This window comes from Anser anser (genome assembly GCF_964211835.1).
Source record: "Anser anser genome assembly, chromosome: 4".
Taxonomy (NCBI): Eukaryota; Metazoa; Chordata; class Aves; order Anseriformes; family Anatidae; genus Anser; species Anser anser.
The window spans coordinates 44,941,057-44,968,233 of NC_139724.1; the positions used below are offsets into that span (position 1 = coordinate 44,941,057).

The following is a 27,177-nucleotide window of genomic DNA, read 5'->3' on the forward strand; positions in this document are numbered from 1 at the left end:
CGTTGTCCCGCTGCTTTGGCACCGGCCTGGAGGGGGGGGGGCTCGGGACCGGGCGGGGGCGGCCCCTCCGGAGGCTCCTCCCGGCGGCGGCGGGGAGGCGCTGAGGGGAGGCGGCCGGCGCCATGTCGGGGGTTGCCGCGGTAACGGCGGCTGGGGCGGTGGCGGCGGCATGGAGCTCAGCCTGGCCCGCGTCGACTACCTGCAGGTAGGGCCGGCGGGCTGCCCCCTGACCGACCGACCGACCGCCTGCGGGCGTCGGGGAGGTGAGGGGAGGGGAGAGGAGGTGAGTGAGGGTCGCTGTGTTCGCAGGTGGGGGTCACGGCGCAGAAGACGATGCGGCTGCTCCCCGCCTCCGGCCGGGCGGCCACGCAGAAGGTAGCGGGGAGCGGGGGGCAGCGGTTTTGGGGGGCTGGGGAGGGGGGGTAAGGCATAACGGTGTGCTCTGTTACTGAAGGTGGTCGTCGGAGATCAGGATGGGGTCGTTACCTGCTTCGGCATGAAAAAGGGAGAACCTGTGGTAAGTGTAAACGTTCCCTTACGTATATATCTATATCTATATATATACATATCTTTAACCTGCCTTACGTGGTTTCAGTTCTTTTTCCCTTCTGTGACCCAAGGCTCAGTTTAATAAAAAATTATCCTTTTATTACATATATATTATTCCCCTTTTGAGGTTGGTAGCCAGTTCGCAAAGACTCTACAGAAACAGAAAGAAATCTGTATGTCCTTTGGAATAAGAGTGGAACACACAGGAGGGAGAGAGAGCTTGTGGCTGTTTGTTTTTAAGGAAAACAAAAACAACAAAGTGCTTTTTATAGCTACCAGCTGTCCTGCAGATGAGTAATGCTAATAACAAATCGTAATTTATTTATTATTACAGCTTTTTGTGCTTCTTGACTTAAAAAGTGGTTGATTCCTTTGCAATGCCGAAGAGAAACATACAGATGATTTTTCTCTGTATATACTCTGCAGTATCCATAGTTTTGCCAGAAATTTTAAAGCAGATTTATTACCCTTTTTGTTAAAAGATGACCGTAAATACAAAATTGTGATTGCTTTTCTTTTTTTTTTTTTTCTTTTTTACAGCCAGTGTTCAAAACACTGCCAGGTCAAAAAATTGCAAGATTGGAGTTGGGAGGAGCTCTTAATACGCCGCAAGAGAAAATTTTTGTGGCTACAGGATCAGAAGTTAGAGGTTTCACAAAAAGAGGAAAGCAGTTCCTTTCCTTTGAAACTAACCTCACTGAAAATATCAAAGCTATGTATGTATAATATTTTGTATTTGTTTCATACTTGTAGCAGATTGTCAGCTGATAGTTTTATGATTTTTTTTTTAACCATATTGTGTATGTGTAGGTAATGCTACGTGTCAGTCCAGCTTTAGCTTGTGCCTTGACATAAGGAATTTAGAAAATTATTGTGAAGTTGAAAAAGGTCATGCAGGCTTGGGGCTTTTCTGGAGGCCCTCTAATCAGTGCAAATGTAGATGAGCATAGCTGGCGTTATTGGCTTTGTGTATTATGTCCCTGTACCCTTGCTGTAGAAGACCAGGAGCTACCTTTGTTGTTTTTGTTTGTTTGTTTGATTCTGTGATCTTGATTTAAGATGCTTGCCTTGTAATGAACAGTTTGAGAAAAATTAATATGAGTGTATTAATGGCATTTCTGTAAAGATATTCTCAAGATTTTACGTGAAGATAAAATATGCAATTTGAGAGCTATAGAAATCGCATAATCTTAACGTTTGTAAGAAACTTTTTATTTTAATTGAAGTAGCTTGCAGGGCTCAAAGCAGTAATGTATGTGTATTACTATACCTAAAAGAATATCACTGCAAATATTCTGGCAAAACGCTACAGGAAGTGTTTTCTTTTTCTCAGGCATATTTCAGGAGCAGACCTCTTTCTTTGTGCAAGCTATATCTATAACCATTACTGCGACTGCAAAGACAAACACTACTACCTATCAGGAGATAAAATCAATGATGTTCTCTGCCTTCCTGTAGATAAAGTGAATTCCATTACACCGGTACTCGCATGTCAGGATAGACTCCTCAGAGTTTTACAGGTTAAAATACTTGTTTTTGTTTTATGTATTGATGCTGTGTTATTGGATTAATACTTATGGGAATCAGCATGGTTTAGCTATAAATACGTGCATGTTGCACCCTATTTGGCAGTGCTATTTATAGTGCTGGTACTTTTTTTTTCTTTTTAATAGAAAATCATGATTGTAAACTTGCAAAATGAGGGTTGATAAAACTCTGCTACGAATAGGCTTTGGAAGTCATTATGGAAGTAGTTAAAAAATGGGTCCATTTTCCACTTTTACCTAGAAAGTGCTTACACAAGGGAATTAAAAGTATAATTCATTGGAAAATCTTACTTGCAGATTACTTTTGTAGCAAGTCTGAGTGGTGTCAAATGGTAACACAATTATTTCTTACTGACAGACGTTCTTAGATTTTGTCATAATTTTTTTTTATTGGTAACTTATTTCAAGATCTTAAAAAAAATATTATATAAACTTTACTCTGCTTTGGCTTAGAAATGCTTTTCCCACAAGGAAATCTGTAAAAATGAAAGATAACCATATATATAAAACTGTTTTGTTTTTGTGCATTTTTACTTATGCAAGATAGTTCTCATCTTTAGGGATCTGATTTACTATATGAAGTCGAAGTCCCTGGACCACCTACTGTTCTTGCTTTAAACAATGGAAACGGAGGTAACAGAATTTTGTATGTACACTCTACTAAATAATGTTCTTTTAGTGTGTTTTTGAGATTTAAAAGCTTCTATTTGTTAATGACGTTTTTCCTGGATTTTGAATCTGATTTTAAAAATGTAATAGAAAACTATGTGAAGCCATTTCTTACATATGTATTCTGTCTATAGAACAAAGATACAGGATAGTGTATCTATGTAGATCTATTCTGATTAGATTGGAATCTTGTACTATATACTTAAACAGAAATGTTGAACAACTAGTAAGTTTTCAGGGAAAAAAAAAGTTGGAGTTACTTGCATAACTTACTCCTATTTAGAAAAGTGGAGGACCAAACCCACTTTTAATAATAATATTGACTTTTTTTGTTGCTGTTCTTGTAATAGAAAATGTTCATACATGGAAAATAGGGTAAAAATTGTGTTGACGGTAACAGAAATCCTGAATTTGAAGTTTCCTTTTTCATGCAAAAGATCACTGTTTCTGAGTCAGAGTTGCAGTATTTCTACTCATTAGGCAAGAGTGAGAGGCTCTAGATTAGATTTGAGAGGCAGAGGGAGGAGTAGTACAGTAGTTCTAGGTTGAGATGCTGGCAAAATTGTTGTGGAGGTTTGGAAGTAGGGATTACTTCTTCTGTTTTTATCTGTTCTGATTTTGATTCTCGTTTTGATACGTGTGTATTTATAAACATACACATAACAGATATACTCTCTCTCTATATATATATACGCACATGACTTTTAATTCTAAATATTATTCACGTTTGATTGAAAGCCTCTTAGTGCAGCAGTGAGATGTAAGGTGATCTCGTCGTGTAAAGAGGAGAACTGGACTTCTGGGGTCTTGCCAAAGTGCTGGGATTGGGTTTCTTGTACATGTGGATTTTCAGGACTAGAATCACTACTTCCATCTGTCCCTGGATGGATGAGAATATTGAGTAGAGTTTACATCAGCTGAGACTGTGGAAGGATCAGGCTTAAAATAGTTTGATCATCCTTTTTGGTAATCTGTTCTAACCTGATATAGATCACTTAAGTGTGTTAATCTGGTGCTTAATTTAGTTTCTGTTAGGTTATTTGACAATGTTCAGGTCTAGTTTTGGAAAATAGTTCTTATTTGCTTAAGTCTTGGTACAACATTCACAATTAGATGTGTGCTCTGAATGAGCAACTTCTCTTCTCTAAAGGCAATTAAATAGCCTATTGTTCCTTAAATTTTAAGTATTGGATTATGAATGGTTTTTAGGCAGAACTCCAGTACAGGGGCAACATTTCTTTTAAAGCCTGACAATTCCGTTACACTGTATTAATATTAGTATTTTCTTTTTCCCCAGATGGGATGTAGAGTATAACTACACAATATTTTCAAGCCTTTTAAATAGGTGTGCTTAATTGTATTGATTCTAAATTTGATTTATGATTTTAGGTGATTCTGGAGAAGAAATTGTATATGGAACTTCTGATGGTAAACTAGGTCTTACCCAGATTACCGGTTCTGCTCCTGTGCATAAGTGGGAAATAGGAAATGAAAAAAAGAGAGGAGGTATGTTTCTCAGGTTTCTCAGGAGGTATGTTTTCAGGCGCAGCTGGGGTTTTATTACAATATAATAATCAGGAAATATAATTCATAGATCTTTAGGAGGTATATTGTAATTTTGTTGATATGTGATATTAATGAATAAACTCTAATTTTTCTGATAATCTTATAATTCTAATTGTTTTGTCTTGCATTGGGTTTTCTGTACTTCGGTATACTTTTATTTTTAAATATAATTTTAAAGTGCCATTTGTAAAACAGTTTATTTGTATGATCACTTGAGGTTTTTATAATTTTGGTGACTATTTTGAATGCAAATATACCTGCCAGATATTTTCAGATATGCAGTGGCCTTCAAAGTCCCTTCAGATTCAATGTTAGCATCTTCTGTGGAAGATGTCCAAAACAAAGCCATTATTAGGATTTTTGTCTGAAGATGGAATAAGGCCCTCCTTAAAGCTCCGTAATGTGATGTAACTTGTTAGGGCATGGTGCAATATTTTCCCCATTTTAGCCTTGATATGCTGCTTTTGCAGCATGTGTTAGTAGTTATTCCTTTGTAAAGGAGAGCAGGGATAGATGTTTTTTCTTAAATTTAATGATCTCATGAAATATATTGGTAATCTATTTTCTTAAAATGCCTCTTAGTATGTCCTTGCTTTTCATATGGAATAGGAACGAGTCATAAAAGTTAAATTCCATCTCATTTTTTGTACAAAATCTTGTGCTGCTTTCTCCTTCTTCCAGACCCTATCTTTGTGTCCAGTCCAGCCATGATTAGTTGTTGTTGTTATGGCCTGCTTGTGGGTTTTTCCACTAAGATGACATGTAGCAGCACAAACTTAACCCATGTCCACACAGGCCTGAACCCTGTGTCTGTCTCTTCAGCCAGAATTAGAATTCGCAGCAGTCCATTTACGAGGGGCTTTCTGTCAGCTGTAGGAGGCTGACTGCTTGCCTCTTCAGCTGGCAAAGTTGGACAGACAAATACTTAATCCGGAGAAAAATTTAAAGTGGGGTGCTAAACCCTTCAGAAGTGAGCTGTTTGAACAGTAGAAGGGAGTCTGTTCATTGCTTCTCACGAGGGAACTGTAGTATTTTTGGTTGCCTTAAAACCCGCTTCATGATCGGGAACCTCAGGCACTCATGAGAGACTTCAGCCCTCTAGTGGACCCTTTCGGAAATAGCATCGATAAAGCCAACCAAGAATTTCTGTGTAGTTTAGCCGGGATATTACTGTGTCGTAAACAATGAAGACAAAATAAAGACTTTGTTTCCTTTTCCATTAGGTATCCTGTGTATTGATAGTTTTGACATTCTGGGAGATGGAGTTAAAGAATTGCTTATTGGACGAGATGATGGAGTGCTGGAAATCTACAGCTTTGAGAGTGTAGATGAGCCTGTCCTTCGATATGATTATGTAGGCCCACATTCATTATTCTCTTCTTTGCAAAAATTAATTTCAAAACTCTGGGTTTCAAAGCTTCAAGTATTTACAAGATTACTACTGCTAAAATGTATTTTTTGGTTTTTGCTTTTAATTTGATATGCTCTGTAATGCTGACAGCACAAACTTTGTAGCACTATGCTAATATTTAAGAAACAGAAATGGAAATGGTCTTGATTACAGCAAAAATCAAAGTTGTGTGGAGGATATATTAAAGCTCTGGCTCTTCTAACTGCTAAATCTACTGAGTGAAACCTAATACGGTGCTTCTCTCTCAGGGGAAAAAAAAAAAGCAACACCATATTGCATGTGGTCTGTTTTGCTTATAAAATAGTAATGTGTTAGCTGTTAGGACTTTACTGAGTGTAATTTCTTTGGTTTGAATTGTTGAAATACTGGATTTGATCCACAGTGATGACTTCAGCCTTCAGTCAGACTGCTAATTCGTGCTGCAAAGATATTGTCCATCAGGGTTTTGCTTTAACCTACCTTTTACTGTCTGTGTCATGCAGAGTAGAATCAGAATGCATTTCTTAAAAAATCTAGATTTATCTGTAATAGTTACCAGCTAGCTTACTCCTTTGTGGATCTAGATACTCTGCATCTATGTAGGTATTTTGTGGTGCAGGTAAAAGGAGGAGAGAAGCCTTTAAAGTTCCCACAAACTTCTAAAACAAGTGCAGTGATATTTCTTTCTGCTTGAATGTATTTATTTGAAGGCTTTATCAGAGAGCATTGCGTCAATCCAGGGTGGCTGTGTAGGAAAAGATGGGTATGACGAAGTTTTAGCATCCACGTATTCAGGTAAGCTTCGTATCATTTATTCCAATAAGATTTGGATTTGGTGATGTGATAAAAAATGAAGCAAGCTGTGTCATTAGTGCAGCTCGTATCTCAAAATTCTGTCCTGATGGGAACCGGGATAATGTTTTGTTGTAAATAGTAAGTTCAGAGAGATCTTTCCACTTCAAAAAATGTTTCCTCCACTTAAAATATATTTGAAGATATTTATAATGTGTTCTACACTGTAACACAGTGATACGTTATTCTCTAGTGTAGACTGCTGCCTATGATGACATAAATGTCTTATGTCCGAAGGAATTTGTTTTTTTTTGTAGTATTAAAAGTGTTGATAGATATGCTTTTTTTTTCATTTATCATTTTTCATTCATTTCAGCTTTTTGGGGCTCTGCATAGAAATGATTTTGATTTTAGTAGAAAGTAGAGCTTCTGCAAGTGAAGATTTTCAGCAGCCCCTCCCAACTGCTGGCCTGTCAGAGGCCATAATTAACAAACTACATATGTGAACTGCTGGGAGCCAAAATACTCGGTTCCCTGACTTGAGTTGTCTTCAGGGCTAAAAAAAATAGTCTACTGAAACCTCTCAAATTCAAAATGATGTATCGTGCCAAGATACAATTCTCAATCACTTATAAAAAAAAAAAAATAAAGGTGTTCAAGTTTTTTGTATTTTAATAGTCTAAGTAGGATTAAAAGGTGTTTATATGTGACCTGGTATGGATTATTTTGGTATGACAGGCTGCAGCAATATTGTGGCTGAAGTCCTTGGTGGCTTATTTAGTGCCTGTGGGAATGTTCTAAAAAACTATCAATCACAGAAGAAAACCCCCGTGTTCACCTGTGGGTTTTCACAGTGTTAGGCTTTCTTGTTACTTAAACTGGATAGCTAAGGACTGTGGGCATATCAACTTTTAGGGTGGATTTTATTCATTAGAGGAGGTAACTGGAGCTAGAAACACCTATTTAATCAAGTCAGCATATCGTATGTGAGGTTTCAGGACATAGTCAATTAATTTTTGCTTTTGTAAGTAAGTGTAGTTAAGAAAATCAAAAGATTTTTTCACTTCAGCCAGCAGTGTTCTATCTCAAAATGCACTGTGCAATATGTAGTTTGCTGTGTTCACATTGCACATCTTTTTTTATTTTCAACAATAATACTGATTAACAATAGCAAATTATTCAAGGTATTAGAGAAGGTTTTTTCAGAGGTGGGAAAAATGAAACTTATTAAAAAAAACTGCTATAGAGGTATTTATTGCTCAAAGTACTTTCTGAAAAATGATAAGTTATGTTTTCCAATTTGTAAATTAAGACTGACCATAAAATTCTTTGCTCGTTGTCTAGGTTAATCCTCCAAAACAGGGTAAAATTAAATCTTGATTCTCTCTACCTAGTGTCAGAGATGAACATCACTCTACGTGTATAAAAGCTGAGTGTAGACTTTTCTTTAAAGCTTATAAGGAATATAAACTTCATATATTGGTTTAGGCTGGCTGACAGGACTGACTACAGAACCTGTCCATAGAGAAGGTGGATCAGGTGAAGAACTAAAATTAAGTCAAGAAATGCAGAGCAAGATTTCATCCTTAAGGTAATTTCACTAGAAATAAATTTAAATGGAAGAATTGAAGTGTTAAAAGCTGAGCTGTCATCTTTCCTTCCTCTCTCATTAGATTTTCTGTATTATTAGTGTATCTAGAAGTAGAACCAGGCCTTCTCAAAGTAGAAATGAACAGCAGTCTCATCTCATAGTTCTTTTCTGTCTTTCCTTCGGGTGGTGAGGTTGTAATGCCGCCTTGTTCAGTTTCAGCAGGATGAGATTCCCTTCTCCCATGTGATCTATAGCTTCTAAATGATGGGAGGAAAGCAGTCACTAGTGTATCTTTAAAAATACGTTGCCCTCTTGAAAGAAAACGTTGCTCTTTCCTGTGGCTCAAGGAAATATATTTTGTCAAAGTTCAGTAGAATCTACATTTTCATGTTATGTAGTTCGTTTTATCTTTGTTACGTATGTGGAAGGGGAGTTACCGGTCACTTCTGGTTGGAAAACAGTGGACAGAAAAGAAACATGGTTGCCTTGCAAGCATAATATACTTAATTTCTATTGTAGCTTTTATTGCTAATTTTTTTTGAAGACATTATACCTGATTACTCTTTTCTAGGAATGAACTGGAACACTTACAGATGAAAGTATTTCAGGAGCGTGAAAAGTACCAGCAGTCTTCTCAGTCCAGTACTGCTGTTTCTTCAGTACCTGCATTTAGCGTGAACGATAAGTTTACATTAAATAAGGATGATGCTAGCTACAGTCTCATCTTGGAGGTGCAGACAGCTATTGATAATGTCCTAGTACAGGTGAGCATGTTTCTATTCTTGTTGGCTTTCTTGATCTATAAATAAAACAATCAGCCTTCCTGGTTAAAAAGCCAGGTGATAATAGGTTAAGTATATGTTTGTGTTTAACTATCTGAAGAGTTATAGGAGGGAATTGATGTGAATAGTCTTGCAATCTTGAAGTAACTTGTATATTCTTGTTATGGAACAAATGCAACTTAAATCTTTAATGAACAGAACAACATTAATTTGCCAAAGTAGACCAAAACACGTGTGGTACTACCAGGTTTATATGTAATTTTTGTGTTTACTCTTGCATGTCCCTTCTTATTTAAATAGCAATTAGCTCAGTAACTATTAAATGAGGGGTGCAGCTGCTCACTAGCTTTTTAAGTACATTCAGTAGTGGAAAATTAGTCTTGAAATGGTATGGGCCATGTGTGCACTTCCAGTGTGGAACAGCATTTGATCTATACGTTACCTGTGACAAATACTTCTGGCAAGTAACAAAAACATAACAAAACATCCTGCTGCTGCATCAGCTGAAATAAATGTTACCTTTGGTACTTAGAAAGAATAGCGGGACTGAATTAACTTCTTTTGGGATATGCATGGAGAGAAACCTGAGAAAGAGGAATTTGTTAGGTGAACTTGCCATAACAAGTGTAAGAGAACTACTGTATGCATGTATTTTTAAGTTTTTAATTAAAAAAAAATAAAGATGTTACTAGAGCAATGCTAAACTACAGCTAATGTGCAGGTCTATATTATCTGCAGTTTCCTTACCTAAGCAAGGAATAATGAAATCGTTTGATCTAGGCCTGAACTTATTATAGGTTTTAAAGCTTAAGGCTTTTTCTTTAAAGAAATAAAAAGTTCTGCCCAGTATTCTTCTGCTGTTGAAGAAGGCAATAAAGCTGTTTAATTTTTTTAGGAAGTATGTTGTCTTTTTATCAGTATTTCCTGGCACTTCTGTGAAGTTACAAGGCAGTATCGAATCAAGTAATTAATCATTTTTAAAACACTTCAATCTTGTTTTCAAAACAGTGTTAGATTTCATTTTAATTCCAGTAAAAACATACCTAGATCAGAAGTGGTCTGTGTCAGAAGTATTAGTGTAAGTAAAAGGATTGTTAATAGTTATCTAACATGATCCTTAGTTTCCTGAATTAGTGCTGTAATCCCCTGGTGAAAACAGAAACACTTCAGCCCTGAGTATACTTCATGCGTGTCTGAAAGATAAAGTTGCACATCTTATATTGACGTTGCTGTAAGCTACCCGCTCAAGAGTTCAGGGCACCATACAAGAGTAAGAGAAAGATCATGTTACTCAGGGATTAAATTTTCAGGAGTAAGCTGCCTGTCTACCAAGCTTTTATCACTTGCACATAGATGATGAAGCAATCACCCTTATTAAAAGAACTGATGACAGTTAGAGGATAAGTGCATTAGAAGCTATGCAGGAACTTAAGCTCTTTATTTTTCTTTCTTCATATGTTCTGTAGAGTGATGTCCCAATAGACTTGCTGGATGTGGATAAAAATTCTGCTGTTGTTAGTTTTAGCAGCTGTGATTCTGAGGTAAGTGAAACAAAAGAGATAATGATGTTTATATAAATGATATGATGAAAGATCTCAATACAGTATGTGGAAAACAGAATTTGTATTTATATATTTGTAACTTAAAATACATGGAACAAAACTACTTGTTTGGTAATTTGGGAGAGCTTAATTTGATTAGAAATACTGCAGAATTAGGTGTTCGTGGCAGGTCTTGACACAGAGCAAAGCAAAATAGGCATGAAAAGGATCTGGGAGTGACTGCTGTTGCACTTTTTTCCTGCCTAATTTGGAATGTTGAAGGCACACTCAGTGTTGTTCTCCAGTCTTTGTCATTTGTCAGTATCCTTTATGTTTATTTCAAAGCAATTAGATGAAGATCATCATATTTTTTATTTACTGTATTACGGAAAAAACATGTTAAAGCGTGAAAATTTTGTGAGAAGAGTCGTGTGTTTGAGTGAATTTTTAATCTAATAATTATAAACTAAATTACTTATAGAATTATTTATGATGCTTCTTTGGGGAGGGGAGGCAAGCTGGGAATCGAGAAACTACCTTGGTATTATGAAAAATCTTTCCTAATGTCTTTAGTAATGGTCCACTGAAGTATTCTGGTTTCAAGAACTGAATTTTGCACATCATTGGTCTACCCTGGAGCTTTCAGAAATCAAATTTTTATTTTAAGTTTCTTGTCATTCAATTTAGCTTTTTATTGATTTATTTTCCTTTGTGTTTTCTTACTGATCTTTAGTTTTTGGATGTTGGGATAATACTGCAGATGAGTGGTAAGGCTGACAGATGCATTTGTCAGATGAAAAGTTTCTATCTGTAATTTTTGTGGTGGTATTTAGGGATAAAAGAGACTTCAGATGATTTGTGTGTATACAGAGAAATTTTTGAAACTCTGTCACCATTAAAACTAATTGTAATTTTCAAGGGAACTGAAGGTTACAGTTTTCACTATTAACTTGTGTAAAATAGCTGTGCATAAATGCCAAAAACTTTACGGTATGTCTTTGGTTATGAGACCTGTTTTGTATTATCTTTCCTCTTTTTTCTCTTTTTTTTATGTTCACAGCCCAATAGCAATTTCCTTCTTGCAACTTACCGATGCCAAGCAAATACTACGAGACTTGAACTTAAGGTAAAGTGCTCCAAAATGTTTTCCATAAGAAATTCTGCTGTGGGATGGAGAGATCTTCACCTGGACTGACTACTTAACCTGAGCAAATGATCTATCCAGTTCCTGCTGCTGCTTGTTTCCTGAGAAGTTTCTAGTCTGGGGCTAGTATTCCTTTATATTTGTGTATAGAGTTTCTAAAGGCTTCTAAAAATGTATTACTTCAGAGGACAGCCTGAAATCCTTTGAGTGTCCCTAGAAGGAAAGCAGTTGGGAAATCCCCAGTAGTGAAAATACTTGATTCTGGAGACTGCGTGGGACTGAAAGTGGAGAGGTGTGGGAAGGAAAGCTCTGGCACTGTTTGTCCTCAGAAGTGTTTGAGGGAAGTTACACTGACCAGGGAATATAACCAGTATTTATATTTTGGAGAGGATGCAAATCCTGTAGTTCTATGCTTATGCTAAAGGTATGTGGGTGTTGGGTTTCTTTTTGACAACACAACAAATTGAAACTTTTTTATGGCTTCCACTGGGGAAAATAATAAAGAAAATTATGCTTAGTAAAGGTAATCCTCAAGGTGCATACAGACAGTAGGTTTTCACTTCATGCTCTCATCTGACTCTTCAGCTTCCTAGTCTGAAGTGCATTTATGTAAAATCAGCAGTCTAAAGATTTTTAGAAATTCAAGCCTGTATAAGAGGCATCAAATCTAGGAGAGTTCAGGTTTGTTTTTGTTGAGGTCACAATCACAGACCTAGTGGACAGAATTAAGACACTTATTTTCTGGGTCCCTTTCTCAAGAAATGCTGTTGGGTGCTTTTTGACTCTGAGCAGGTCACTTTATCTGACCATGTCTTTATTCTTTTAATTTAGGGATATGACCCTGGCCACTTTTACTAGTAAAAATAGAAGCTAAAGAGTAAATGTCACAAGTTTCAAAAAAAAAAAAAAAAAAAAAAAAAAAAGTCTTCACAATACATTAAAAAAAAATAGTTTGGTTACCTTCCCACTGAAAACTTTTGTAAACTTGCTGCAGTGCATAGTGCAGCCTGTTGTCAAAACACTGTAGTACCACTCCTGCACTTGGATCCTGTTGTGATGGATCCGCTCTGCGCGGATTCTCCTGCCAGCTCACCTCAAGTACGCTGTGGATGCCCAGGGAGTGAGTTACCCAGCGCCTGCCACATGCTGTTTATTTTTATTTATTTATTTATTTATTTCCTATATGCACATACAAATTGTATAAAAACCTTGTTGTGATGATTTCATTTTCAAAAAGGACTCTCTTTACTAATTTATTTTTACCAAAACGTATTGAAGTGGATGTCTCCCAGGTGACATAATCAAGATTAGAAAGCACACCTGTACTTGAACTCCAGTCTGGTCTTTTGTTTGTGTAAAGCTGTTTCAATAGCTCTTCTGCCTGGTTTCAAAGCTACCCAGATATGTGGGATACTGTTTCTTGTTGATTCTGCGTGAGTTATTGGCACGTGACAGGCTTCTTTGCGCAGCCTGTGCAACTGGTCTCTGCACATAAGCAATTGTTGCAGTGCTGCCTCTTCAGAGGTACAGAGAGTGCATGCTGTCTTAAGTGTGTTCGCACATCCTGCTTATTGGGTATTCTGAGAACTGAATTTAAATCCGGTCTCTTCATTTTCGAAAAACAGCTCATGGGTAACTTTGAGTGTTAGGATGAGATGAACGGTGTATAGACAATACCTTTAAATTCTGTTGACACTTTAAATTTCTTTTATCGTATTCCTTAACAGCTATATGATTTTATTTTATTTTTTAAGAAAAAAATAAAAGACACGTAATAGTAATGGGGCCACTGAAGAATTAAAAACAAGTCACGGACTCCTTATTTTAACTAACCAGAAATTAAGAAAATAAAATCTACTGCGTTCAACTATTATGACAGCAATTCATTAGACACCACTTCGTCTAGTTTTAAAACGTTCTTGATCTGCTCTTTATATAGTGACACTATCAAGTAAATGTAGTACTCTTAAATATCCTTGAAGTACTGCAGAAAATCTACAAATTTTCTTTAATATGTTTTGAATAAACAACAGTTTTCCAAATCTTGGTAAATCAATCTATTTCCTCTCGTTCTTTCTTGCGGTTTCTACTTTTTCCTCTTCAGATCCGATCAATTGAAGGACAGTATGGAACACTTCAGGCATACGTAACTCCAAGAATTCAACCCAAAACCTGCCAAGTTCATCAATACCAAATTAAACCACTTTCACTTCATCAGAGAACTCATTCTATTGACCGTGACAGGTACCTGCAAAGAGAAATTGATCCTTTTTTGTGTTGAAAAACTAACACAGTCCAGTCAAAATGCTTAACTCTATACACGTAAGTGTGTCGTTCCTAACCTACACTTTTGAGCCTGTATTGGATTTTATGGGTTTTATGTTTTTTTTAGGAAAAAAAATATGCAGATTTAACAGGTTCCTGTTTTCCTTGCTGTTCTTAACCTGTTTTCAGGTTATTTTTCACTTTGCTGACCTGGGCTGTAGTGCAGCCCCATGTATTAGTAGAGCTGAGGGTGTGGTAGAAAGGAAACCCTCCTGTGACAGTAACCGCAGTCTTTTCAGTTTCGGCCTCAGTCTCCTCTCCACCCCTTTCATGTAATTTTTTCCCATAGTTAATTTGACTGCAAAATTGAGCCAAGACTTCTCTTCCTTATCCTTGTGTTTGGAATCTACTATTTTATGCAATTTCTACTTGATTTCCCTATCCTCAGTTAACATCTTGTATTGCTGCCAAGGTATTGCTTGCATTAAAACAAAACTGAAAGATTGAAGGACTGATACCAAATGCATTGACTTGAAATGCAAATGTGTTCCTTCATTCCTTGTTCTTGATATAAATGTTACATCTGTGGTTTACAGCATGGGAGACCGTTGAGGCTTAGTCATATTTTCTATGTTGTTAGTTACTTACCTTTGACATAAGTTTCAGGTTTAACAGTTTGAAATGGGATATGCCAAAAGCTTCCAACTGGTTTTATTATCTAGTTCTGACGTGCCTACTGTGAGATAAAACCTGTGTGTACACACAGCTCTTAGTCTTGAAATACAGAAAACTACCTGTATGTCCGACCTGTGCTACACAACTGCTTAGCAAGGTTCCTGACTTCATGCCCTATATTGATTTAAGAGACAACCACTGGGAACTAAACTCTTTTCACGTATGGGTTACCAGTGCACTGACAATGCACATCCTTTGTAACTAATAGATTTTTTTTTTTTTTTACTTTCATGATGTCATAGACCAATGAACACACTGATGCTCAAAGGCCAGTTCAGTTTCGCTGAAATTCACTCTTGGGTTGTGTTTTGCTTGCCTGAAATTCCTGAAAAGACTCCAGCTGGAGACAGTGTCACCTTTTATTTTCAAAATACCTTCCTGGGAACCCAGCTTGAAAGTTCTTACAGGTAAAATACAATTAATAAAGCACAATGCGTCTGTGGTTGGCTTGTTGTCTTTTTCGTTCTTGGCCAGTCTGTGAGTACCATTTCATGCACATACTGCTGTTGCCCTCTCCAGCTCCAGCAAAACTCCGGTTAGTGAGAACAGGGATCTTTTGTAGAAACCATTGTCAAATATTACTGGGGTGAGCACTATCCAGTAAGGTTACAATCTTTAATAGGCTTCTCCTGAAGTTGCTCCAAACCCAAAATTGCCAGGCAGGAAAGGCTTGATATGTTTTTAGGATGATGGCTTGGGTTTTTTTTGGAATTTGAAGAACATAAATAATTAATATAGTGAAGTTGTTTTGTGATGCGTACTGTTGTTTTTTTTTGTACTAAGGAGCAGAAATAACTTGAAAGGCATTTAATATTCATGCAAACAAAAACATTAATAAGCATTTAGCTGAAAAGCTATTTTTGCAACTTAGATTAGACTGATGTTTCATGTGTTCAAGGCTAATACTCTGTTCACAAATCGATTAGTTATATCTTCCTTCTGCAAATTATATACTTCTGCCTGGAAATGGAGCTGCAAAGTGGGAAAAAATAATTATTGTACTTAAATGGATTCCAGCTTGCATCCAGTTTAATATATGTATTGTCTACTCCTAACGTAGAAAGTTGTTGGGTTGTGGGCTTTAGGAGGGTAATATGTTTCTGATTGATTATTTTCCTCCTTTCTGATGTTGAAGCTTGCCATTTGTCTTCAAAGTATTGCAATGATAAAACTTGGGAGGAATGAATACCATCAGAAGTCTTACTTGTGTAACCTTAGTGCCATGTGTAGGAGATAAAACTGCTTTGTCTTTGTATAAAGATGCTGCTTTGTCTTGTGTCCTGGAGCAAATGTCCTCTGAGAGGATTACAGTCTGAATAGGAAAGAAAAAACTAGCATAGGTGTATACAGCCACCTAATGTATGGAGAGTCATTATGACCTATGTGGAGGCTAATTAATATGAGCATTCATTTGTAAATCTTACATCTTAATATAAGGACAAGTCTGATGCATGCGTGTGCTTGTAAGTTTGTTCATGTGAAGTTTTTCTTCCTTTATAGAAAAGGTGAGGGATGTTTTAAGTCTGACAACATTTCTACAATATCCATCCTAAAAGATGTGCTTTCCAAAGAGGCTACGAAAAGGAAGATTAACCTCAACATATCATATGGTAAAACTTGCTTAGGTGTTTTACTATCCTTGGTTTCATTTTATATTCTCATGAATAATTTTTTTTTCCTGACTCTGTGCTAGATATAAATGAAGAATCCGTGAGGCACACATTAAAGCTCATCCACCCCAAATTAGAGTATCAGCAGCTGTTGGCCAAGAAGGTTCACTTAATAGATGCTTTGAGAGTAAGTATCTGAACTCCTGTGGAAGGATTTTTGTGAGGATTATGTTGTCAGATACCAAGCTGTATAGCTAAAGTCAGATGCATGTCATATGGGCATCTGTTCTGTTCCTATTCCCAGGACATGTACTTTAATTATCTGGGAGACAGCCTTCTCAAAGTAAAATTCCGATTTGTACCATATAACTAGTGAATAACATGTAGGATTACTGACTGATGTTGAGGAGGCTTAAATCAGAGAGTAGAAGGCAGCCAGCTTTGCCATCTAACATAATTTTTGCTTGCTGTTATTTTCCAGTTCCATCTTTTGTCTCTCTTCACTAACCTTTAAAAGTGTTTTTTTTTTTTTTTTTTAGATCTGGAGGTGATCATTCACGCTAAATAAGTCTTCCTTGCTTGCTTTGTAATGTCATCCCAGTGTGTCATAATTTCTGAAGTTTCTCTATCTGCTTATTAATCTTTGCTTAATTCTCTCCTCAGTGATTAGTCTCTGGGAGGTACCACTTAGGCAGCTTGTCGGAGTTCTCCAACAACCAGGATTTTATAGTCAGAAACTTGCTATCATCTCTTTTGGTGTATTATTTGGCATGGGTTTGAGAGAAAATGGACAACCAGTTATCTCTTGTCTTTTGGTGGAATCAAATACTAATTGTTGGAACTCTTTAGTCAGTAGGAAAAAGGACTACCAATGATCACTGTGTGTATCTTTGTTATTATCGCTAAAAGTATTTTACTTAAGCTTGATTTGACCAAGTGAGAAGATAATAGAGAATTTATTTTTAATGCATGTTTTGCTTATGCAATAATAGTGAAGTTGAACATCTTAGAGAAAGTGTTTAGTGCTTGTAGTTTCTCTTTTGGTCAGCAAATTTTTTTTGTCACTCACCTTTTGGATAATAGGCAGTAAAATAATGTAGTGCCTGATGAAAGCCATTACCCCAGTAGACTCGAGGTGCGTAACCTTTAGTCTAGAAAAGAACGGTATTTCTGTGGGTGGCAGCAGGACTGCCCTATTGACCATCTTAAATTGATCTGACAGTAGCCAGGGGCATTTTAGAAGAAGTCTTCAAAATCTTTTGCTCTCATGAGTTTGGTGATGCTTCCAGAGGTTACTTTTACCTTCAGACTTCTAACATGTGTTACACTTTCCAGGAATATACTTTGCCTAAAAATGAAGGCATGGTGAAGGCTTTGAGCCTTCAATAGGTGTGATTCTGTAGGGGCAGAGCTGTGGAGCGATGCTGTTTGGCAGGAGCTGGAAGCTCTAATACATGGAATTTTGCAAATCGAGTGTATGAAGTGACAAGTAACATCTGGCATTTTGTTAGAAGACCTAAAAAATGAGGCTCTTTGAAAGTAACTCTTGCTGGTTTAGAAGGGGATTGTCTTGTCTCTGAAGTACTTCCTCTTGTCAAATCAAAGCTTCATTTCTTTTTTACTTTTATGTTCTTATACTTAAGTGCCTTTTGATTTTTATGATTTAAAATCTCTTTGAGGAATTACAAGTTCATGAAGGAAATGTGGACTTCCTGCTGCCGAAATACCGCAGTATTTTGGAAGAGGCGGATCAGCTGCTTGAGGAGTACAAGAAACAGCCTGCGCATCTCGAGAGACTTTATGGTTTGTTGATCAGTTTGACTTTTTGTTCTAAATGCAAATTAATGTCCAGAGAGCACACTGCCCATTACTGAAATAGTTACGAAGTCAGCATTAGTAGAATTGAAACAACTTGGTAAGTGGGCTTACAAAGCTAAGCTAAGGCTGCATGTCTGCACAATATAAACGTGTAAATGATCATGAAACTCCAAAGTTAAAGGTAAGGCAGCAAAACACAGCATGTATTAAAACTGGTTGTTTTATGCCACTGTTAACTTGGAACTCTCTGAAGGTCTTCAAGAATTGTTCACCTGAGAATTACTGAAATTGATTTGTTATCGTGAGCATAGTACTGAGAAGTATGAGGATTATTTGCAAGAGACTGTTACAGTTTCTGCTGGGCAGCATTTTTAATTTGTATGATGCTTGGCTTCTTGGACACGATCGAGGAACACGTGCGAGTCCAGGATGGCATTAAGAGTGTATACAAGTTAAGTGAGTGATTAAGTTCTGGGTGGTGAAGTGTTACAAAATAGCAGAAAAGCAGAACAATGCAGGTGGGATGGAAAGGGAGAATGTTCGGAGAACCTCAGATTTAGTGAAGGAAAGTGTGACCTTTTGTGGTGTTCTCCATGCAGCCTTCAGCTTAGGGAACCTCTGCCAGACACTACCTGTACTAAGCCCATGTCTATGCAGTGTGAACGTAGTCCTCCTTGCATGCCCCGTGAGATTGGCTCCCTCCTCCTCAATGTCTCAGATAATCAGAAATGCCCACTGGAGAACTACGATGGTTTGGGGTTAGTTCAAAAGAAAATCACTGTTTAAAGCACGTAGTTTGTAAAAGTTGTTTCTGAAGCCTCAGCGGGGTAGAACAGGTGCGATGTCCCACCGTGTGTCCCGTTGCAGGCATGATCACCGACCTCTTCATCGACAAGTTCAAGTTCAAAGGCACCAACGTGAAAACCAAAGTGCCCCTCCTGCTGGAGATGCTGGACGGCTGCGACCAGGACGGGCTGATCGCGTTCTTCGAGGCGGCGGCCTGAGCTGGAGCACGGCTCCTCAGCCGCGCCACCGCGGGACGGTCGCTCCGTGTCCCCCCCCCCCCCCCGCGTTGTAGCGCCGCGCCCCTCCCGCTCCCATAAAGCGCCTCGCAGCCCGCCCGGCCCCGCCCGCTCTGTGCGCGCCGCCCCCGGCGCCCATTGGCCCGTTCAATAGTCGCGGGCCGCTTGAACGGCGAGAGCGCGGCGCCACTCCGGGCGGCGGCGGGACGCCGGCTGCAGCCGCCCCGCGCTCCCCGCGCTCCCCGCGCTCCCCGCGCTCCCCGCTGCCGGCCGCGCGGCGCCATGCTGGCGGAGCAGGAGACCCGCGAGGACCAGGAGAACGTGCCCCCCCCCGCCGCCAAGGGGCCGCCGCCGCCGCCCGCCGCCGCCGCCCGCGTGGCGCTGGGCCCGCTGCGGGGCGCGCAGCAGGGCGGCGGGCGGGCGCCATTTTGCGGCGGCGGGGAGCTGTCAGCCGCGCCCGGGGGCGCCGGGGAGCACGGCCCCAGGCGGCGCCAGCAGCAGCAGCCGCAGCCCTTCAGCGTGTACCGGGATGAGCCCGACGGAGAGCAGCGGCGGCGGGGCGGCCCCGCGGCGCAGCGGCGGAGGAAGGAGGAGGAGGAGGAGGAGGAGGCAGCGCTGGGCATGGGGCTGCGGGCCGCCGTCGGGGCCCTCGGGGAGCGGCGGCCCCTGGCGCCCCTGGGCAACGCCATGGAGCTCAGCTTCGGTACGTGCGGGGCGGGCGGGACCTGCCGGGGCGCGGGGCGGCGTGGCGCCGCCGTGCTGCCCGCGGGGGGCAGAGCGGGAACCCCGGGCACCGCCGCCTGGCCCAGCCCCTCGGCTGCTGGCCGCAGGTTGAGCCTCCCCCTTCGGTACCCGCGTGGAGCTGGAGGGGTTTTACTCCGGCAGTGCTTGACAAAACTTTCTCCCTGTAACGTCCTGTGTGGGCGTTGTGAGCTCTTCCCAGCACATAACAAGCGGGAGGCGCCGCAGCAGCCTTCTGCAGTGCCCCTGTGAATGCCCGAGGGCTGGCTTCGTCGTGCTCCTAGTTCTGCATCTACGGAAAGTTCTGGTCCTCCTGACCCGTTTCCAGTCTAAATAGTTGAGTCCTTAAGATGCACATCTAAGGAACAAGGTAGCAGAGGGTGCACTGAGCACTACGTATCTGCAAAAGCATTCTCCGTCCCTTTATTCCTAGGGGAAAGAAGAGCAAGGGGAACAGGAAGCTTCTTGCAGTAACCTTTTGGCTTCCCTATAGTCTCCTCAACTCCAGTTGAGTGACAGCCCAAATGCTCGTGGAGAGCCCCCATCCACACGTTAGGGGACAGGGTAGTTCCCTGCACTGCCAGGGAGCGGTCTGACGGTGCCTGTTTTCATGTGGCTGTTATCTTCCATGTAGATTCTCCAAGTATTATGGATATTTCAATAACCTCAGAAGTGGAAGAGAAAAGACCAAACGTTAATAATGTGCCAGACTATATCAGTGATATCCATACCTACCTTAGGGAAATGGAGGTGAGATGCCGCCTGTTTTCTTGTTTGCATGCAGCTTACTGGGGGGAGAAATTTGGGGCTGAGTAAAGAATCTAAACACTAGTTACTGCTACAGTGACTAAAGTAAAGCTTGGTAGAAACAGCTAAATACTGTGCTTATTGCTGTGAACACAAGACCAGTTTCTTGTGATAAAATTGGCTGTGCTATGCACTCAACACAAGTTAGGAAGACTACAGAAACTGAAGTAATTGATGCTACATTTACCATTGTTTACTTCTGACCTGTTAAAAATCTCTTTACCTGTGGTAAATGGAGTATAAATAAGTGTTTCCCTACAGGCACTTCGTCCAAACTCAGTCTTGTCTGTCATCTAAACCTACAGGTGAAATGCAAGCCTAAAATAGGCTACATGAAGAAGCAACCTGATATCACAAACAACATGCGTGCTATTCTTGTGGACTGGCTGGTGGAAGTTGGAGAAGAATACAAATTGCAGAACGAAACCCTGCACTTAGCTGTAAACTACATTGATAGGTTTCTTTCTTCAATGTCTGTTTTGAGAGGAAAACTTCAGCTTGTGGGTACTGCAGCTATGCTGCTTGCATCGTAAGTGAAATTCCTTAGTTTAAAAGTCTTTCTGCTGCTCTCATATAGGCAGAAATCTAGCGGCTATCACGTTTTTGATGCCTGTAGTTGGGTTGACTGGGGAGGGCTTCACACTAGGTGAAAAGGCAGCAGTTTTCTACTTCTGAGCCTGGCAATCTATGTGAACCCCTGCAAGCACGGTTCTGGGATATCGTTGTAGATTGGCCTAATGCAAGGATTTGTTATTTCTAGCTACAGCAGCAAAGGGCTTCTAAATGGTATTTGAGGGAATGTGCACAAAGACATAAAAGAAAATTTTGTCTGCATCAATTATTAGTGTAGTAGGTTCTTCTGGAATTTTAGTAACTCTGAGTCCCAAATGGCTTAGTCCTAGAAAAGCAGCCGATTTTAGCACTCTCTAATTTCAAGTTCTGGTGATTCAAGACCTACTGAACTGAGTGCAGTAAAGTTACTCAGTAACTGTACCTGACTACTTCACAAGTCAGAATTTAATTCGGCATGCTGGCTTTCATTAAATGTTGCTAGTTGCCTGATTCTCTAGTACCTAAATATTTGCTTTTAACTGTTTCTCATGGCAGAAAGTTTGAGGAAATCTACCCTCCTGAAGTAGCAGAGTTCGTCTACATCACGGATGACACCTACAACAAGAAGCAAGTTCTAAGGATGGAGCACTTAATTTTGAAGGTTTTGTCATTTGACTTGGCAGCTCCAACAATCAACCAGTTCCTCACTCAGTATTTCCTGCATCAGCAGACAAATGCTAAAGTTGAGAGCTTATCGATGGTAAGAATTACTAGCTTGGTCTGTGCAGCTTGAGAGTTATGTAATCATTAACGCACCTTACAGGATCTGTATTTGTAGAAAACAAATGGCACAGGGTTCTTCTGTCCAGACTTCCTCATCTCCTGGTACTTTTACACGTGTGAGTGTGCACGGTGTGCTGCATGCTCTTCCAGAAGTGGTGCTGCACTCCTGGAGACAAAGGTCTTGTTGCTACTGCTTGAGATACTCCATTACTGTTGCGGTCTGGCACTTGGCCGGGCCCAAGTATGAATGCTTACTCAAAGCAGGCCAAGATTGATGAATTTTAATCCTGGGTTTGTTTCACTGCTGGGTACTTCCCTTGTTCCTATCTAACATTGCCACACACACACCCGCCCACCCATTTGGCAGAAAGGAGTTTTGTTTTTCCCTTAACTCAAAGTGAGCTCTAAGTCCTGAGGCTAGTTTCCCAGCAGAGCACAAAGTCTCAGCTGAAGTTATCTGACATCCTGACTGTATCGCAGGTACCAGAGCTCCTAAAAATGGAAGCCTTTGTCTCATTCTGCAGAGGTCAGACCAAACTGCGCCCTTCCCTCTTGGTCTTAGATGCCTCTAAGAGAAGATGCGGTGCTGGAAAAGCATGCATGAGAACAGTATTTGACAGTGGCTAACAGAAGATGCTAAAAGAAGTATTTTTGATTGTACTCCTCATGTTTTGTTGCTGTTTAGAGATGCTCAGAGCCAGAGGTGGCTTGGTGCACTCGCTCTCTTTCTGTGCTGCTGCCTGCTTTTATCGGTGTCAACCTTGTCTTGAAGAGAGTAGCGGCATTAATTGAAAAGAAGAAACCTGTGGGCCAGCTCTGAGCGGAAACTTGTAAAAGCTGTTCCTCCACTTGGTGGCAGGACTGGAAGCTTAATTAATGGTCCTAGTGAAGCTGTTGAATGCTCTTCTACTTCCCTTCGGAAGCAGATGATTCTCACTCTTGTCTTCTTGCAGTATCTGGGAGAGCTCACTCTCATTGATGCTGACCCCTACCTGAAATACTTGCCGTCAGTTATCGCTGCTGCAGCGTTTCATCTAGCAGGCTATACGATCACTGGACAAACTTGGGTACGTAGCACTATGCCCTGAGCCTTTGCACGTGTGCTTGGTGTATTATGCGAAGTTCTGAGCGCTGGGCCCAAGTTGTGCTCTCAGTTTGGGCTGCAGCAGTCGCAGCCGCTCCACACCAGTAGCCTGTTAACGAGGGATTGCTTCCTGGGGTATTGGAAAAAGTGGGGGGGAGCCTTTCCTGGGAACACAGAGCCATCTGTGGAGGCACTGTTCTGGGGATCCTCCTCAAAGCTGTAAGCAGCTTCCTTGGGATGAGGAAGGGGGCAGAAACCCTGCACAAAGGGGGCAAGGAATACTTCAGCTTTGCCTTGTAAAGAATATGAGAGTTTCAGGATTACCATAAATCTACACGAACTGCTGACATCTGAGCAGCAGGTATTAAGCTACTCGGTGCTTGGCAGAGTCTCCTTATCTCAACCTACTAGGACAGCACAGTTTTAATAGGAAGCTGAAAACCTCTACCAGCTCATCTGTGTGACAAACGTCCTCAAATGCTCCTCTTGCTTTTCTTTTCTGTCAGCCTGAATCTCTGTGCAAAGTGACAGGCTACACCCTTGAACACATCAAGCCTTGCCTCGTGGACCTACACAGGACCTACCTCAAAGCAGCACAACACACACAACAGTCCATACGGGAAAAGTACAAGAGTACAAAGTAAGTATTGGTAGGGCCGTGCAGCAAGCTAGTAGTTATGCTGGAGTTGCTGTAGCATGTGACTGCTTAACGAGGGCTGGGGGGGGTTAACTAAAGTCAAACCAGGCCTCTGTAAGTGAAATGGCAATGAGACTTCTCAAGGCTTTTGCCCAACGCTTCGCTGAGCAGTGCTTCCTGTTCAGCAGGCCTGCGGGCACTACCCAAAGCGCTGCCTGAGCGGTCAGGTAGACACTGGAGGAGTTCTCTTGAAATTCCTGCAACTGGTGGGCAGGAGTTGGTACCTAATGCTCCTAAAAATCTATGGTGGCTGAGGAGCTCCAAAACGTTTCCTGCTGGCTGTGCCTTGTGAGAATTGTGCTTTGCTGCAGTATCTGTGTTATTCTTTACAGCAGAGAGCACTTGAGCAAGATTATATCCTGCATCTTTTTTTTCCCTCCTCTCTAGGTACCATGGAGTATCACTTATTGACCCACCAGAGACACTAAATTTATTGTAATGATCAAGAGACTGATCTTTTAGAGAAATGTATATTACAAGAAAATGATGTACAGTTTTAAAAATGGTTCAAAATTCTAGGTGTGATCACTCAAAATATTAATACAGGTTCTGATAAGCTTAATTATGAAGTTAGTTTTATGTGGTTTTAATGTAAATCTTTTGTACATGCAATCTTGTTAAAATACTTCGCTGTGTTGTAATAAGAATGTTGTCTTCAAGCGCAGGATTAACCATGCAGACCAAGTGAAGTCTGAGACGGCTTATCTAAGTAGAGATTAGACAGTACCACTAGCAGTGTGTTATTATTATAGTAGGGCTTGTTCTCCTTCCAAGAGTGACTTGGACTCCACAGCAGTATTTTGTACTGTCTAGTTAACGTTGAGACTTAGTATAGATCCAAAATGTGGCTTAACAGCTGTAATACTGGAAGAAACTGTATAGCTACGAGGAGAACGCCTCCCTGAAAGTGACTTCTGCGAGACTGCCTAGGATGTGCCATGATTTGTATTTAATGACTGCCAGCTCTTCATCAGGTTGGGTGCTCTGCTGCAGGGACTGCACGGCTGGGACTAGGATATGCAAAAAATATTCCCACTAACGTGTTAGCTGTCCCCCCAGCCCATCAATGTCTAGTAAGAGCACTGTAGCCACCAGCCTGCTGAGCTTGCACCTCTTCAGAGCTGCAGTACCTGAACTGTTGCTTTGTGCCCCTGAGAGGAGACAATGTCCTCGGGGGTGTGCAGGCTACATGCAGAATGGTACAAATTCTGCACATCCTTCTCACTGGGGAGGGGCTCCTCTGTGGCGTGCAGCAAAAATGTAAAGCAACTGGTCTTACTCCTTAGTTACTAGTACTGTTACATGAGCAAAGTAGCACATAATTGTCACTAGATGAAATGGACGACTACCTTCAACCTGTATCAATGGAGTGAGTGATGTGCCCCCTACCCCGTTCTTTGTGTATGTAAAGTAGTCAATGCATGGAAGTGGGTTTAACAGAGCCATTTCCAGGTTGGCAAATAAACAAATTTTACATCTGATATTAGTGGTCTTGCCAATACCTTAAAATCAATGAGTGTTAGTACTGCCATCTTAAATTGGAATTCATTTCTAGATCTGTGGAAGGGCCGAAACCTGTGCCACTTTAACTAAGAGTTGATTCAGCACTGGGCATCTGCACAGCTAATGGTAGCAGTATGAATTCTACATAGGTGTGAAGCAGTTTGCAAGGGCTATATTAAAAAAAAAAAAAAAGTAATTTAAAAAAAAATACCCAGACCTCCATCAAGTGGATAGGCATGAGTTATGGTGAGACAATTTACACGCCTTGATTCGGTAACTAAGAACCTGCTGTCCTGCCTCCCCCCTGCTCTGCAGTCTGAGCCCTTCATGGACCAACTCAGCTACAAAACTGGTCTATCCACGGGGCGGCAGCTCATCCGGTTAAGGCAGACGGATGCAGCAGAGGCTGCCTTTTTGGCTAATCTAAGCTTTTTAGAACGTGCTTTGTTCTAATGTTTAATGAAGAGCCACATTTCATGGAGCTACCATGTTCTCTGGTAGTTGTCAGCTTAATTTCAGTACCTTGCCACTGGAAAAAGCTAAAACTAGTTGGGGAAAAACTACACGGTGTATCATGTCTGGTGCTTAGCATTGGAAATGCTCTAACTTTGCAGGAGAGGGAATTGGTACGTAGCAGAACATGTGTGCCACAGCTGTGACAGCAGCTGGTGACCTTGGAAAGTCAACCTAAAATGGTGGCTGGCCATCTACTGGTAACAAACTGTGGAAGATGAATAGTTTAAGGAACGCTCGTGAACCCTAGAAAAGAGCACGTATTATTACTGAAGTGAAAAGGCTTCAGTTCATGGTATTATTATTTACTACTTAATGAAATGTCACCTTGCTCTGTTTTGGATGGAAGCCATTGTACTATTGTTCTAATAGCACAGAGAAAAGTTCTCCCCTGCTCCCTAAGCTTTGTTTTCAGCATACAGTGTCTGATACAGCTTCCTCTACAGCCTTAAATAAAAAAGCCTCAGTCATAGGCTGGCCTTTTTGCCCAGTATGATTATGTCCCTTCATCTGTATTGGCAGCTCTTGCTGCTGCAATATCATTCTTCACAGCTTTCATTTTCTAAACCTAATTTTAAAGGAAATTCTAGCTCTTGCGACTAAGCTTTGTCCAAAAAATCCCAGGCTGTGAAATCCCAGGCTGTGCTGTCCTAGTGTTTTGCCTATCCACTGTAAGTCCTCTGCTTCCTTTCAAAATAAAGCCTCTAGGGAGGTAGGGTATAAACTGTTACATATGAAGAAGAGAGAAAGAGCAATGGCAAAATATATAATTCTTTTTCCTGAAGAAGTTTAAGGTCTTGTGGTGCTGCAGAAGAAGATCTTCACTCATTCTCATGCTCTTGGCAACAATTTTGGATTGGAAGAACTGACACTAAGCAAATGCACTGGTTTAGCTCCTGGAGGGGCAGGGGAGAACAAAATTTTTTTTTTTTTTTTTTGCATTAAATTCTAAAAGTAACTCTGGGATATAGTATATGTGACTGTAACTTTTCTCTTGCCTGTATTTCATAAAGATCTATGGTTGTATGTAAAATAGTCCTAACTGCTCTTGTAAATATGTGCACGTTTCTAATGTGACTTGGTCTTCAAACAAAACAGGCAGGTGAACTACTGTGGAAACCTCTTCTGTTTTGCCTCATTTTAAACTGCACAATTCTTTGAATATAGTTCAAGAAGCATTCATGTCTGTTGCATGTAATATTTAATTAAACTTTTTATTAAAACTTACTGAAGTATGGGTTGCCTGTATATGGAAAATGTTGCCAGCCTCCTGGGATTTGGCCAGACATCCTACCCTGTCAAGCACTTGCCTTTCTGCTGCTTTTTGTACAAAGCCTTAAGATACGGAGTAACCAGGGAAAGGTCACAGGCACAGCATACCACTTCTCCCTATGAAGACCGTTCCAAGGAATTAAATAATTCCACGCTGTGTTAACACCTATACTAATCAAAAGCAGCTATTCAGGGCATTAAACT

The 27,177-nt window shown here is 40.5% G+C and overlaps 2 protein-coding genes across 3 annotated transcripts; both read left to right on the forward strand.

Moving 5' to 3' along the window:
• The first annotated feature begins 81 nt into the window (after window positions 1-81).
• Window positions 82-19,117, forward strand: BBS7 (Bardet-Biedl syndrome 7). 2 transcript variants are annotated; one of them, XM_083835117.1, is made up of 19 exons: window positions 82-205; window positions 310-375; window positions 455-517; window positions 1,090-1,265; window positions 1,883-2,069; window positions 2,657-2,729; window positions 4,155-4,271; window positions 5,555-5,685; window positions 6,432-6,516; window positions 8,002-8,104; window positions 8,676-8,868; window positions 10,353-10,427; window positions 11,488-11,553; window positions 13,676-13,815; window positions 14,814-14,978; window positions 16,072-16,181; window positions 16,265-16,368; window positions 17,861-17,984; window positions 18,867-19,117. In XM_083835117.1, the coding sequence occupies exons 1-19, from the start codon at window positions 170-172 to the stop codon at window positions 19,001-19,003; spliced, it is 2,151 nt and encodes a 716-aa protein (XP_083691243.1). In that variant the 5' UTR covers window positions 82-169; the 3' UTR covers window positions 19,004-19,117. The 2 variants fall into 2 exon arrangements, with proteins under 2 accessions (XP_083691243.1, XP_083691244.1); XM_083835118.1 differs by lacking the exon at window positions 310-375 and having other exon boundaries at window positions 125-205.
• Window positions 19,118-19,267: 150 nt separating this feature from the next.
• On the forward strand, window positions 19,268-26,928 carry CCNA2 (cyclin A2). Its single transcript, XM_083835122.1, has 7 exons — window positions 19,268-19,724; window positions 20,397-20,512; window positions 20,875-21,098; window positions 21,677-21,881; window positions 22,858-22,971; window positions 23,495-23,628; window positions 24,073-26,928. Exons 1-7 carry the CDS (start codon window positions 19,304-19,306, stop codon window positions 24,122-24,124), a joined length of 1,266 nt encoding a protein of 421 aa, XP_083691248.1. The 5' UTR covers window positions 19,268-19,303; the 3' UTR covers window positions 24,125-26,928.
• The last annotated feature ends 249 nt before the right edge of the window (window positions 26,929-27,177 follow it).